The 16,095-nt window shown below is 38.6% G+C and overlaps 1 protein-coding gene across 1 annotated transcript in view; it reads right to left on the bottom strand.

Moving 5' to 3' along the window:
* The window catches only part of CACNA1A (calcium voltage-gated channel subunit alpha1 A), a 256,745-nt gene that overhangs the window by 21,725 nt on the left and 218,925 nt on the right, over positions 1-16,095 (bottom strand). Inside the window, exons 40-44 of the mRNA XM_087709710.1 lie at positions 15,548-15,648; positions 14,710-14,819; positions 13,518-13,656; positions 11,701-11,814; positions 5,972-6,007 (exon numbers count right to left, since the gene is read on the bottom strand). Of these exons, the coding sequence (XP_087565836.1) occupies positions 5,972-6,007; positions 11,701-11,814; positions 13,518-13,656; positions 14,710-14,819; positions 15,548-15,648 (500 nt within the window). The remainder of the gene's footprint in view (positions 1-5,971; positions 6,008-11,700; positions 11,815-13,517; positions 13,657-14,709; positions 14,820-15,547; positions 15,649-16,095) is intronic.

Genomic DNA, 16,095 nt, shown 5'->3' on the forward strand with positions numbered 1-16,095 from the left:
ATTTTCCTTAAAAATCAGTTTGTTTGAGATTGCAGAATGTAGAAAAGGAATGAAATAGAAAACTAAAAGTTGAATCTTGGAAGTCTTGAATTTAAAAAAAAGTTTAATGTAATTTGTTTGTTGGGAGACATCTTGAGTCATTGAGAGTTGGGCAGCATACAAGTTTAAAAAAAATATTGTGGTATCATTCATGGATATTACCTCAAGCATGGAGGTAAATCTGTAGAATCAGAATAACATTTAGTGATACTTTTAAGTTGCTTCAATACTTTCTGCTCCTAGAAAAGGAGTTGAAAATTTTCTCCTTACTCATAATTGATTTGTTTGAATTATTAACCATGGTTTTGACTATTTTTATTATTTACATGTAATTAGGGTGCAGCTGTTTGCGGTCCCAAACCGTATTTTTATCATTACCTATCCTGACCGTTCTGTGGACAGAAATATTGATGCCAATTGCAATATCATCATCCTTATTCCCGTTGCCTTACCTGCATATCTTTTGTATTATCTGCTATATTATGAATACAGCTGAACCAGAACCAACGTATTATAATAAGATTTTCTATACTGTCTTAAACAGTGTGACATGTAGCTTAACCACATTCCTTCTAGAGAGGAATGTCAGATACAAAACAGGCCAGATTCCTTTCCCCAGTTCCTTCCTACATATATGCTCTGGACCCTGAGACTTTATTCGAGTAGTGGCTTAGAGATTGAGGGCTACAATAGAGGGGCAAGCTATAGTGGACCTACTTTCCTCTGCAGAAGTCACACATAAGAAAGGAAGAAAACAATCAGGCTCCCCTGTCTTCTGCAAGGCTATTATGAAAGGACTGATTCTGAATAAGAGCCAGAGAGGAATTGGGAATGGGTGAATGAGGGGAGCTCCTACTGGATGGTGAGAATGGCAGGAGAGGGTGGCTGTGAGTATGTGAGATAGGGTGAATGAGGGTGAGTAAGAGTTCTGTGTGAATGTGTTGTAGTGTATGTGAGTTTATGACAGTGTGTAGGAAGATGGTGGCTGGTGAAGGCACTGAGAACTGGTGAAGCTATAGTGTCTCCAGGTGCCCAGCTACCCCTCCTGGGGATGGTTGCTGAGGACAATGGGAGGTTCCCAGTCTCTGATTTTGGGGGCTTTGGTTTGGGGGATGGTGCTGTCATTGGGGGGGAATGGAGGTGCTTTTTTGGTAGCAATGGAGCTTGCAAATGTATGATGGGAGACAGGGAGCGAGCTACCTTTGGGGAACATGGAATTGTTGCCATATATCAGTTTTCTGTTCAAGTTTCTTGGTCTCTACCAGTGGTGGGATTCAGCCAGTTCGCACCTATGTGGGAGAACCGGTTGGTAACTTTCTAAGCAGTTCAGAACCGGTTGTTGGAAGAAATCTCATTTTGGTTTTTTTTCCACTTTACAGGGCTAATCCTATAAGGAAGGCAGGAAGGAAACATTCTGGTGTTGTTTCTAGCCTAATCTTTATTGTCCTGCTTACAGAAACTGCCTCTCTGCTTAATCCTTATTACATTGTAACAGCTAAGGTGAAGCGCCCATCAACGTGAATGATGTTGAGTTGGCCATGCCCATCCAGTAACATGACCACCAAGCCCCACCTACCCTGCTGGTCATTAGGGCAGATAACCGGTTGTTAAATTATTTGAATCCCACCACTGGTCTCTACCCAGTACCCTGTTAGCAGACCTTCAGTAGCCCTGGCCTCTAATGCCAGTTTAGTCTGCAATAAGGCATCCCTCCTCCGTGATTTAAATGTTGATAATAGTGCCACTCTAGTATGCACCACTGAAATCTAGCTGGCTCTGGAAAGGGGTGGTCCTTTTGGAAATATTCCAAGCAGGAGTTGGGTGTTGCATCAGCTGAGACTCTGAGGCAGGAGAGTGACGTTGTACCACAGATCATTGGATGTAAGATCTTATTCCTTAAATTGGGCTCTGGGGATCAGATGGGATTGTTGCTGTTGTGCCAGCCTCCCTGCTGCATAATTAATTTCCTTTCTGGAGCTCGATTCCATTCTGGATTGCACCATGATGGCCATGGGCCAATCTCAGGTAATTCAGAGCCCATCATGGGACAATGGTTATGCTCCATATCTGATGTTTCTGTTGGAGCAGTGGCTGTGTGATCTGAAACTGGGGGAGTTCTTGTTCTCTCCTCATGCTTAGCCATGGGTTTTTCTAGTGCCATTACACACTATAGGAAGATGGATCCATTAAATCATCTTCTAGACTATGTTGTGCAAACATGGTGAGCAATCTGGGGCTCCTCCTAGACTCACAACTCCATTCCTGAGCAGGTGGCAGTCACGTCAGGAGGGCCTTTGCATAGCTTTGTGTTGTGTGCCTGTTGCACCATTTCCTGGATTGGAAGGATCTTCCTCACAGTTATTTATGGTCTAGTTATCTTCATATTGGACAATTATAACATACTTTACATAGGGCTACTTTTGAGGGAGTTTCCATGAGTTTCAACTGGTGCAGAATGCAGCAGTGCAGATAATTATGTGTGCTCTGCAAATTGCACTGGCTGCCAATCTGCTTCAAGGTCCTATTTAAGGTGCTGGTTTGAACCTTTAAAATCATTGACGGCATGTAACCAGGTTGTCTGCAGGACTGTCTCCCTCCAATTACATCAGCCCATTCTTAAAAACCTCTAGTTAAGGAGCACTCACAATTTCTGGAGCAAGCCATTCACTGATTAATACTTCTCAAATATACAAGGCTGGCTTTACTATGCCTGTTGCTATATTTCTGTTGTTTTAAGTTTTCAGCATAGTCTTGCTAAATTTTTAGGGAAAGAGAATATTCTATTCACAAGTAATCAACAATGTGTCTTAATCTCACAATGTATTTCTTATAGTGTATTTCAACTTTCATCATTATGTTTGTGCAGAACAAAGATCAACTGGACAAGCAATCATCATCCTGGAAAAACTAACAGTACTTCCCTATATGATATAGTGGAAGATTTTGTTTAGATCTATTTGTCCTTGAAATACCAGAAAAATCAATTTCCTGATTCCTTACACTGTTTTGAACAAGTAATACCAGGCTTGGAAATAGAATCTTGAACTTCTAGGAGCAGGTCTTCCTGAAAACCCAAAATCCCAGCCTTCTTACTATTCAGCTATTTCTGATCCACAGAGGAAAAGAAAAAGAAAGAGAAATTACTCACTTGTAACTGTTGTACTTTCTGATGTCTTTCCCCTTTTCCCACCTAGAGGGACAGATGCATATGCAACCAGAAGCCTCTTCCCAACAGAAAACTGTTGTGGTTGTCTCCTAAACACGGGACTGGTGTGCATGGTGACCCACAATTGTAAATAATCAAACAAAGATTGCAGAGTTGCTAAAACGTCCTTTGTAAACTTAGAATCAGGTTTTTGGGGGGATACTTTTCTGAGACCGATGGAAAGACATGACAATGAATGTCTGGGGAAAGGGCTGAGAATGGATTGAGATTATCTCAAAGAACATCAGCTACAAGTGAACAAGCTTTTCTTTTTCAAGATGTCCTGTCCATTCCTAATGGGATGCAGGAAATGAGAACAGCAATTTCTCTTCCAAAATGGCAATTTCATGGGTAAACTTAATGAAAAAGACAGCATATGAGAGAATTTTGCAACTATATTAAAAATGTAATACAGAATGGTAGGATAAGTTAATAAAGTAAAGGCAGAAGATAGAGATTATTGCATTATCAATAACTAATCTGTTCTATATTGCATTTCAGTCTTTCAGTGGCACATCCTAAAATAAAAATATTGACTTCTTTACAACAAAGGACTAAGATTTCTATAGCTGAGAAGGGATTGTCATCTCCAGAGGTTTTTGTTGCATTGCTTGTTTGTTTGGGAAATTGTTCTAGGGTAATAGATTTATAATTCTTTCATAAATGTTAGTAAGCATGTAATACAAAGTCATAACTACTTCTTTTTCACAGCTGAACTTTGCAACCCAACATTTAATTTCATTCTGTTTTATGTTAGGACCGCTAAAATATTAACTATAATTTTCTGTGCAGAATTAATTTAACACCCATATCGGTAAATCTAAATTATTTTTTCCTGAGATATTCAACATTGTGTCAGAAAAAACTGTTAACTAGTATAAGTTCACACTTCTTTTTAAACTTACATGCCAGTCTTTTTAATATTCATGTTATCATATATCTTCAACATGAGATTATCACTCTAAAGCTATACTTTTATAATGGATTATTCTTTTTTGCAGTTACTTATAGTATAGTTTATGATTCTTGAATTAGAATAGGTATACTATCCATCCTAAACTTACCTGAAGAAAATGTTCAAATAACATAAGTCTTGTGTCTGTTAGAGTGACATTTGGTACTTATATGTTAGGAATTCTGAAGCATTTTCTTTGTATTTAAGTCATAGTAATAAGGAAGTTAATTAGTTGAAAGAACTCCCATCTATAGATTCACTGCACAGAATTATTTTGGGGGCTGATGTTTAGTGGCCATGTCATATCTATTATGCTATCAATTCACCAAGTGAAGGCAATGTAAGCCGAGTCTTAACTGCAGAGTTTACAACTACAATAGAGGGATCAAAACCTCAAGGCTGCATCTTCATTTTCTTTGGCAGTTCGGTCTTCCATGTCCTAAACTTATTATAGAAACCAAGGAAAACTTTCATTATATCTAAATGCTCTCACTTCTGCCTCTAGAGCAGGGCTGTCAAACTCACGACTCGTGGGGCGGATGCATCATGCGCTGGCCACACTCACACCCAGTCTAGCAAAGGGGGAAAAAGTCCCAATACGTCACGTGACAATGCATGTTTGACACCCCTGCTCTAGAGTTATTGCGGTGAAGGAAAAAACCAGTAGATGGAGTACAGTAAAGGGTTGTGAAAGCCTGGCTAAATGTACTTCTGATCCTCAACTACAAATGCACAACTAATCATCTTGCATAAGAAAGAAAGGCAAATGTTCTAGGATTCAGGATTTATTGTAAACATGTGATAAGAGAGAATGGTTTTTGTTTCAGGTATTAAGTTTTTCATCTCCAAATTAAAATATAGAAAATGGTAAGAACTGATGGGGGCATCTAATGGACAAAAATAAACAAACGATCTCATGCCATCTTAAAATTGAAGATATATATATATAGTAAAATCATATGGATATCCACTGAAAAAGAATTTCCAATGGAATTAATGGCGTAATTTTTGAAAAGTGAATTTAGCACTCTGTATCACTGTCCAGATTTGTGATTGTGATACTACTGACAACTGTGTTTAAGATTGTATGGTGAAGTGGATTTTGGACTACAAAATCTTTTAAGATGCCACAGATTGGTCACTAGTGAAGTTATTCATAAGGGGAGGAAAATCTGGCTGGTGCAATTACTGGTTTCTTCATGCCTTCTAAGGTAGAATGTTGAAGGAGGAATAGAACCTTGGTTAGAATACCTGAAGTTTTGTGGGATGAAATGGAGCTATGCAAATTAGGCTCAATAAACAAAATAAAAAACTGATCTAGCTTAGAAGCTGCCTTTCCCAACAGCAACTTTCCATTAAACTATGGTAGTCACAGAAAAATCATTTGCCATTAAGCTAGGGGGTTTAGAGAACTATTTAGTGACTACTGAAACTAGCACCACAGAGGCAGGAATTGAATAATGAGCATGGTTAAAAGCAGAGATAATGGAAGAGGGAAGAAACAGAGAAAAAAAGAGTAATTGATGAGAAAGCCTAATGTAGACATAAGGACAACAGAATCATGGACTGGAGAGAAAGATGTGCCCGTATAGCACAATGTAGCAATGAGGAAAGTCACCATGTGGGCTTCAGGTTGAAAGAGTAGAAAGGAAATGTGTGTGTAAGACTAGATGGACACATAAAATTGGCAGCTTGCTACTTTGAGGAGCCCAGGGGGAGGGAACTGGAGGCAGCGAGCGCATAGAACCAGGAGTCCAGGCTGCAGTACATACACTGAGATTATTCCCTCGCGGTCGCGCCTTCCTCCTCTGTCGCAGCCATACAAGACGGTGCACACAGAAACGGGAAAGAAAGAGAGAGAAGGAAATAAATATAAAAGCATAGGGAGGTATAGGACCAAGGGGAAGGGAGGAGAAACTAGAATATAGTACTGTAAAGGGGTGGAGGGGGGGAGTGTAAGGAAAGAATAGTCAAGTTAATGTCATATTTATGCATAAAACCAGTCTAGCCCAGTGCCAAAAAGCTCATCTCCTCCTTTGATTACTTCAACCAAACTGACAAAGTTAGACAACACCACAAAGGGACAGGCAGTCTCAGAGGGTTGAGTTGAGTAATGCTGAGCTGAGCAGAGCAGCAGAAATAACAGCAAGGCCCCATATCTTCCCCCAAACATGCCACAACAAGCCCCAGCCATTGGAACCGTCAGCCACTGTTTAAAGCTGCAACATTATGCACAAACCAAACACGGACAAATACTCCAATAACCCATCATTTTTGAATTTTCCCATTTCTTCTATTTCAGGGTTTCCAGTCCAACCCAAGAGAAGCAGATTCTTACTTCAGAAACTACAGAAAATCTGTAAGTAGGCTTGATCAGTGGGGAAAAAAAGAACATTTATAAAACCAGAAACAGAAAGATGTTGAAAAATTAAAGACAGAAAAATCCATTGCTTATATAATGTTTGTTTGGATTTGAAATATCATTTATATCCTGTCAAAATATTGATAGATTGATGAAAGAGCTACTGTTTGGTGGAAGGAACGAATAAGTTAAAATATGAATGATTATACTGCCTGGTTTATCTAGTAGGCAAGGTTGGCAGAGTCTACTTCCAGGGGTGTTTTTTGGGTGATCCAATTCTTGAATTGTCTCTAACCAACAGAAAGGCTTTTTTATTTGTTAGAACTGTATAAATAACCATTTTCTTTTGAAAGGTTATATAAAGTAGCACCTGCATAACTCCCCCTCTAAAAAGGAGAAATAAAGATACGTATACATTTGCATGAATACATGGATAAGTGTATAGATGCAGATGTGAATACTATTAGGTATAGCATAATTTGAAAAAAAAAGACTTGTCATGGTAGACTGTGACCAAGTGATCTAGTGATTCCTGAACATGCTGTTTTGATCAAAACAGTCTTTCACTGTACAAGCATGAGGATGGTGATATAAAATAGGAAGTTAAGAAAGAGACTTCTTCCATAGGGTCACAAACTGAGAAAATGGCAAATATATGCTTTTATTTTCTTCATTGGTAACTGCATTTTAATTAAATCACCCCTATTTTTTCTGTCGCTATTATTTGACCAGTAGTAGTACTTTCACAAATATCCCCACTAAGTGCTTTATTTGAATATCTAGAGTGGTAAAATAGAAGATTTCAGGGAGATGAATTAAACCTCCCTGAGCTGAAAACTGTTATACTGAATGTAGGAAGGCTTGAAGCTCATTTTAAACTTTATGGTGACTACAGCTGTCTGTCTGTCTGTCTGTCTGTCTGCTTGCCTGCCTGCCTGCCTGCCTGCCTGCCTGCCTATCTATCTATCGTTCATCTACACTGCCCATATCATCTGTATGGCTCTGGGCAATTCTTAAAAGAAATATCTCTGTTGTAAAACTTCCTAATATAGTTTTAATTATTTCAAAGTCCTAAAAAAAGTGAAGTGATGAAGAACATATGTAAGAGCTTGAGTTTTCCGGTCTCTACTATTTTTCCGAGATAGAAATAGTAAAAAAAATATTTGGAAAGTATCTCCTTGTCTTTGGATTGTGTTTCAGAGGGGACTGAAGTAAGTCCAACTGCAAACTGTATACAACGTGTTTAGTATCTTCTGTGGACCATTTCAAAAGCTACTCTATTTGGAACAGAAAGATAATGTAGAACTATTCATGCCTTTCTCTGAGGAGAATTTGTAAATGCAGTCACTAAAATTACTCCCTGGGGTAAAGGATAAAGTAAATGATTTAAATAAGATAATAGAATATTCATTTGATTAGCATCAGCCCTTTCAAGATAGTTTTTGTATGGGCATTGTTTACAAAGTATCAATTCAGCAGAACTACGTGATGAGTCAACCCTCAATTATATGTTGGATAAGTATTTACCAGCAGTAACTATTTAAGTATTCCTTTAATTCTTACTAAAAAAACCACACCCAAAGAACAATAGCAACAACAAAAATTCTATAGCAATGTCCAGGACTTGTTTCAGCCACAGAAAAAATAGGGCTGTCATGGAGTTCTTATGGTTTCTTGAAGCCACGACGTAAGAGTAAAGGCAACACCACCAAATGATCAAGAATTCTAATGAGCAAGGAAAATTCTAATTGGGCAAGGAAAAAAGGAACATGCATGTGTAATTAAGGAAACAGAATTACCAAACTTGAGAAGATCAAATATAGGCAGTGTGGTGGTGTGGTAGTTATCACAGAGTATTACATTTGCTTAGAAATACTATGACCTGTCTGAGAGATGTCTTGGCTGAGCCTTACTTTGAGCTGTCACTGAGAAACATTTAACATTCACCTTCTGTCCCCTTAATGCTCTCTGTCTTGAAGATTTGGTGATTTGAAGCAAAACTCATTGAAAAGGGCAAAGGAGAATCAATACCACTTGCTGCCTCCCCTACAAACAGGACCCATTGTTTTGCACCGTAGTTCCTATGATTAGGCTGTGTAGAACGCAACACTTTCCTCTAGAAGCTGGTTAGATTACTGTTGGATCAGACTACATTGCAGGCGCTATTAATCCAGTACTAGTACTGAATCAAAGTGTTAAGATTTTCTCCTATATTTTCTTAATATGCAGTATTACGGTATTATTGATGAGGTACCCTCTGCTGAGAATACTGAAAATCAAATGCTATTCTAAATTAAAATGCAGTTTGTCCAAGATAGCTTTCTTTTGTCAAGAGATCAACATGGTGGGAACCTTTACCAGTCTAGTACAAATCAAAGGCAACTTCTGGAGTGGGTAAACAAGGAAACAAGTGCATGTCATTGTGACACAAACTCCCTTCCTTTAGAATCGGTGTTGTGATGTCACAAGCACATATGTAAGGAGAGGAGCTTGCACAGCAACATCGTGACACTCATTTTGTCATGTTGAAGATTGCTGAATTCTATCAACACTTTGATACATATCAAATGGATTTGGCAGTGATTCCTATTCATCCAGTATCAATGACTACTATATGATGACTAGAGATTGCATGAACTGTAGTCCAGATTCCAACGTATCTTATCAAGTTGGGAAAGACTGTTAATATGATCATTATGTCTGCACTATAAGGGCAATGCCACGGTTTTGTAGTTAGGTTGCCATAGCTGAGGTTTTCACCAAATTATGACTCTTTGAGATACTTGCAAATTAAGATGTAGTCCCTCCTGCAGGAAGCAAGAAGTATAGTTGTGCAAGAAATGTTGCAGATGGTACACTTACTTTGAGCAATTTCTTCAAATAACAGTATGCCCAAGCTCTCACTTGCACACATATACACAGAAACATAAAGATGCTTAGCCTATTGGTATAACAGTAAATGCTTCTACATAGCAGAGCATGCTAAGAGCGACTGCTGCTTGGCACATGCTTAGCAAAAGAGCCCCCACACTCAAGCTCATTGTTTCACCCTCCCCACCCTGATGCTGAGATTGCATCAGAACCTATAAAGTTTGCTAATGTAACACATGCTGCATGCCAGATCAGGAAGAGAACATTGTTAGCTGGACAATAGTTGCTGAAAGTCAGAGCCTTTACTCTGATAGAAGCTGTGCTGTGACAGGCCATATCCAGGTAGCTTCTCAAACTTGATAGCTTTTTGACAGCTTTAGCTTCTTCCTCCACTCACCATTAAAGATGCAGAGAGAGGGGACATGACTAGCATAACAAAACAACCCTCTACAAACCAATAGAATAAAATAAATTTCTAGTTTGCTAACAGTACCATTAGAGTAGAATTTGTGCATCCAATCAAGGATGCCAAAGGCTACAAAAATGATTATTATTGAGGCATTAAATCTGGGTGAAACCATCATAGGACAGCAGCGGAGCAGGTATATGAGCCAAGGGAAATATAATTTGCAGTCTCCAGGTATTGTAGGATGCTCCATTGGACATTACATAAAAGTAAAAGAAGGCAGCCCACAAGGGTGCTTGTGAGAGAATTGGAGAAATGAGTACTGTGAATGCTGTCTTGGCTCCTGAATGGAAGGCAGGAGATAAGTCTAATAAATAAATAAATAAATAATTATCTAAAGTCCTTTATTCTTCTTACGACAGAAATTTGGCATTCTTTTCACCTTGGATCACACTCATTATCTCTTTAAGTAAGATTTGTTTATTTATTTTGTTAAGTTTTTTAAAAAAATATTTCTTAAGAAACACAGCTCGTCCCCATCTTTTACTGTTTTAATTCTTGCTTACAATATGAGCTTAGTTTGTTACTAGAAAACTTACATATGTGGTTTGGAGTGAATGCTACCAATTATTGGGCACTAGTTATTGATGCAAATTGAAAGCAATGTGTACCAATTTCTCAATGGTTGCAGACTGTTAATGCATCCTAGCGTTAGTTGAACAGTAGCTTTGGAATGTAGGCAGGGCAAGGTGTCTGCAGATCTATACCTCTCATCATGCCCTTCTGTTTGCCAAGACTGAGAATGCACATTCATTTCTGTCTCTGCTGGATCTTCTAGGTTGCTTGGTCCTTTTACATTGATCACCAGCTTAAGAATAGAAGGCTGTAAAAGAATCCAACAACTTCCCTGCTTAAGGTGAAGTCTTGGTATATTGGGAGAGGAATACTGTAGAGTTTCAGGCAGTGGTAGCAAGGAATGCTGACTTTGTGATATTAATAGGAGTTATATTAGTTCTCCCATCATCTGTGAATAAATACATCAGGATAGAGTTAACTTCAGATACAAGTAAAGCACACTTGCAATAATATCTTTTAGAGGAGTTTATATTTATGCATCAATATCACACATCTCCTAGCTTAGGAGAAATAAGCATCTTCCATGCATTTAATGAGATCAAAATGAGAGGTAGAGTCCAAGAGGTACAGTCAAGAGGAAGAAGCATTGATATATGGACATCTTCAGCCACAGATGGGAAAAAAACAACCTATACCTGCCCCTCAACCTTGTCAGCATGCTGCCCATGACTAAGTGGGATGGGAGAGTCCTAAAAGATAATAGATGCTGTGATGTGCAATGGGCAGCGTATTTCATGTATCCCTTTCTAAATGGATAAATGTATTATTATAAAAAATCTGAAGAAATATCTTTTAATTTTCATTTATGTTACGACATCATCTCTTTTTCAAGTGTAATTTAAATGAAATATCACATTGAAAAGTAACCCTGCTCTTTCTGGGTATTAGTTACAAATGATCATGATTGACTTTTGGGAAACAGTTGTTTGGCCCATAGCTAGAAATGTGTCTTCATTTCATTTCTGATGTAAGAGCAAAGCATTCACAGCATGATGATAATTCCTGGAAAGATTGTGTGCAGTCCTTATCTGAAGAACAGGACTGGAGGGTTGGGAAACATTCTTTCATTTTGCATCAGTATAGGCCCTAGCATCACTGTCTCCTTAAATGAATCAATACTTGTCAAAGACAATGTCAATCTTAGAAACAAGAGGATGCTTAGACGAGGAAGTTATAATAATTCTCAAGCTCAAACAGGGCACAAATTTAAAAAAGAAAACCCTCACCTGGTTTTCAGCAGGCAATCGTGGCATGGAGGCAGCTCTTCCGTGACCCTCCATGGGTAAATACTGATCACTATCTGAGTAGCCATCTTTTGCCATCTCCCGCATCTCTACAGACTAAATTGGACAAGGAGGATATTAGGATCAGAAGTCATAAGAAACAAATAGAAGAAATGCTATTCTTTTCAACAGCTGGGAAATTGGAAGAAACAGAAATAATAAACTGCAAAGTAAAGATTAGTTTATTAAAGAGATACTGCAAAATTTAAAAATTACTTAATATTTTAAGTGCTTTTTCCAGCAGAGCAGATTTCATTATTCTCTAGCTCTTCAAAGGTTTTCTACCCATGGTGAGAAGGAATGAATATTTGTTTCCAATACATGCATCTCTATGTCCCAAGGAACTTTAAAGACAAAAAGAAAACACTGAGATATTCTTAGAGCTCCCAAAATACAGCACCATCTTATAGATACAAGAAAACTTATCTCCAAAGTTCTTCAGCAAAGGAACATATATAATCAATACAGGTACTCTTGCTATCTTCTATTGATATGATGACATCTGGAAAAGCCCCAGGGGTGGGTTTCAACCGGTTCGCGGCGGTCCCCGCGAACCGGTTGGTCAGCGAACCCGGAAGTAAGTAACTTCCGGGAACGGCGAAGGGCCCACCCGCCCGCCCACGTTGCTTACCTGGTTTTGATGAGTTCTGCGCTTCCACGCATGCGGAGGATGCATACAGCGCCTGCGCGATCCTCGAGGAGCAGCTGGAGCATCGCACAGACGCTAGTACGCATGCGTGCGCTGCGCGCGTGCACGAGGATGACGCCGGCCCCGTTCCAACCGAACCGGTTGGAACGGGGCGAGAAACCCACCGCTGAAAAGCCCTTAGACTAGATGGGATAATCATAGACTGGTATAAAAAAAATTAAGCAGGTTCTATACATCTGGGGATATTTTAGTTTTATTCCTCTCAAAAATAAACTTCTGCCAGTTTTATATATATTAAGCTTACATCACTGAAATTATGAAGTCAGTTATGGGTCCTACCAACATACTTCATTTGATATCTATGTCAAAAGTTGTTGCTAAGATTTTGCAGCTACATTTGTGAGATTTCAGTACTTATTACCTGCATATATGGTATATATGACCTATTTGATTTAATAGTTTTGTATGCAGATAAGATTCATCTACATATGCTGCTAGCTTCGTTGGATGTGAAAAAGCTTTTCATGTGGGTTTAATCAAACTTATGTCTAAGTTTAGATTTCCTATATAATTTATTTCTTTTATTATAATTAATTATCTTAATCTATCCACTCATATTAACTGGCATGTGGTTATTTTAGTAGTGATTAAATTGCACCAGTGAATTTGTTAGAAATGTTCTAATAAAGGAGAATATCTGTAGCTGAGGGTTGAAATGAGGGGTCCTTGCTGCTCTCTGAGCTTTGTTGTTTTTAGGACTAGAACTGAGGATGTTACCTAGTTTAGCTAATGAAACGCCTGCAAGAAAACAACGTATACTTATTGTATTGTGCTATTAAAGTTTTATAAAGTAGTTAGAATGGTGATACAATAAACTGTGGTTATTATATCACTCAATATTGTGTCACTCAAATAAATACCTAATCCATATTGGCTTAATCGATTTCTATCTTTTGGTCCTATGATCTGATGGCATATAGAACTTCTCACTGTAAACAATTTTTTTCTGAAAAATTCTGCTATACAGCTGGCATGACAGGCAGGGACAAGAAAAAGAAAACGTAGAGATAGATAACTGCCAGGTCAAACATCCTGCTGGCATACAAACCACCTGGGAATTGGTCCGGCTATTGGGTATTTCCTCTAACCGCCCTCGCTCTGGGCTCCAGGTTCCTGTCTTCTGGAACATCTCCTGTGCTCTTTGCGTGACCCATGACTCACTTTCCTTCATTCCTCCGTCCTGTATACTCCTGGAAATAGATAGAAAAAGTCATATTCCAGCCATACATCTTTCAAACTGTAATGAATCTATGTGCACAATCATAATCTGTTTATCTGTCCATCCCCCAAGCATTTATAACTCTGTGTTGATATATCTGTGTTGATATTCCAGCAATATAAGTGGCTCAGTGGTGGGTTCCGGATCCTGTTGCAACTAGTCTGGTGCAATGGGGCCTGGCTTCCACCACATGAACGTGCGCAGCGTGCACACACATGTGCATTCTTACCTCTTGTGATGCCTCCGCAAGCCTCTGCGATGCTCCAGCTGCTTGGCGGAGCATCATGCAGGCGCTGTGTGCTCTGTGTGCGTGTGCAGAAGCGCTAAAGAGCTCAAATACAGGTAAGGAACTCGGGCGGGTGGGTAGGCCCTCTGGAGAACCATACCGGAATAGTACCCAGTGCTCCGGGCAGGCACCGGTACAGGGCATATCGCCTGCAACCCACCACTGAAGTGGCTCTATTTATACTGCTAGTCTAGAAGATGAAGAGTGGCCATTGTGTTCTCCAGTGTATTGTACTATCATATCATCTTCACAAAAATTGCTGAAAGACTGGGGAAAGGCATAGCAAGTCTTCCTTGGAATGGGAAACTGTCTGTCTTTATTGAGTACAAAAGTGCATCTCATGAGCTTCTTGATGTTAATAGTAATGTCATTGTGGTGATAACATTGTGTCAGTTACCATGCCATATGTGGCTTTTGAAGGCTAAGTAATATTGCAAAATGAAAATGTATATCTCAGTTACAAAAGAGCTTCCAGTCTCTGGCCTACAGTGATTGATAATGTCTCTACAGAATTTCATATTGTCATCTGTCAAGTCCTTTTTGTAGATGTCATTGATGGAATGTTTTGTCCTCAAAGTAGGCCACAGGTTTACTGACTATGATCCTGTTTCCAATGACAGAGAATTAACCATTCATTGACTTTCTAATGCACTAGTAGTAGCAATGGTTCAGTAAATGTCTCGTCTGAAGTACTTGTTTCTGTATGGATGGAACTGTCCTATATAAACGAGAACTCACATTCCACCTCCTTGATCCAATTGAGAGGAAGGAAGGGCATTTTGTCCTTGACCACCTTCTTGGGTTGGAGAAGGTGGTTCCATGCGCTGGAACATAAGTGGTGTCCGATTCTAAAGGGAACAGGATGATACAAATATTAAAAAGACCTTGGAGATATTTTCTAATCTAGACATCATCAGATTACCTTTATTTCCTTCAGTAAATTTCCGATCACTTGAAAAACTTTTAGAACAAATGATTTACTGTTTGCCTTCCAACTTTGAGAATATGAAAATAATAGTTCTAAGCAGATATTATTCATAAATTGCAAAAAGGAAATCACAATTATTATTATGTCATAACTTCAAACAGTCACTAGAAAGAAGAACTTTAAATTATTTTTATATTGTGCATCTCTGTTGGTGGAGTTTCTTGGCTCTCTAAAACATTTAATTATAGGTGGATATAAAATTATATGGATTTGTGCGCGCGCACACACACACACACACACACACACACACACACACTCATGCATATACACAAGTGTTGGAATTTCCTAGCCAGGCTGTAGCACTTTGTGAAATGTATTTTAGTCCACTGTGAATCTGTCCAAGATTTGTTGTACTCCAGAAATGCTCAATTACTTGCATTTAATGGGTTGAATTTGTAACCTAACATATGTAACAAGAATTAATTAGGAGTAATCACTGAATAAAAACATCACCTTTTTAAAATCTTAAGTTTTTTTTAAACTACACATGATTTGCTGTAAATAGAAAGCATAAAAAAACCATTCAGCAACATTTTCAGATTTGGGAACGGTGGCATATTTATTTTTACATTTACATTTTTCACATACCTGCTCCTCCCGTATGGCCTGCAGCTTCTTAGCCTTACTCTGGCGATAATACTCCATGATCATCATGGCTGCATAGATTTTTCCCACTGTCAAGTCAGTAGCTGCAAAATAGAAACAAAACAAAACAAAACAAAAAACATCACCCTCCAGATTAGTGCTACAAATTGGCAATTCTCCAGTCTTTAGACTCAAAATATTTGACCAGTGGCATTTTCTCAACTAGTTCTATGTAGGGATATTGCACTAGTTGTCCCAATGACTACTTGGAAGGGAAAGGAAAGTCCAGTTATTTAGACTTCAAATATAAATCATCACATAATGAGGTGCAGTACAATATAGCCTTGAATAATAAATCTAATAGGAATATTTTATGAAACAGTAAACTGCAGGGATTTATTCCTGCAAGTCACGAAGATGAAGTGGGGGAGGATGAGAAGGAAGAAGACTTTATATTCTGATCTGTTATAATTTTATGCTTTGCAACAACATACAAAGTCCTGTTTTTCTTCCAGAGTAATGTTTCTACCCTCAAAATGATACTATAGGGC

The sequence above is a fragment of the Thamnophis sirtalis genome, unplaced genomic scaffold, assembly GCF_051295495.1.
Source record: "Thamnophis sirtalis isolate CommonGarterSnake01/CBP01778 unplaced genomic scaffold, rThaSir2_p1.2 scaffold_3, whole genome shotgun sequence".
Classification (NCBI taxonomy): domain Eukaryota; kingdom Metazoa; phylum Chordata; class Lepidosauria; order Squamata; family Natricidae; genus Thamnophis; species Thamnophis sirtalis.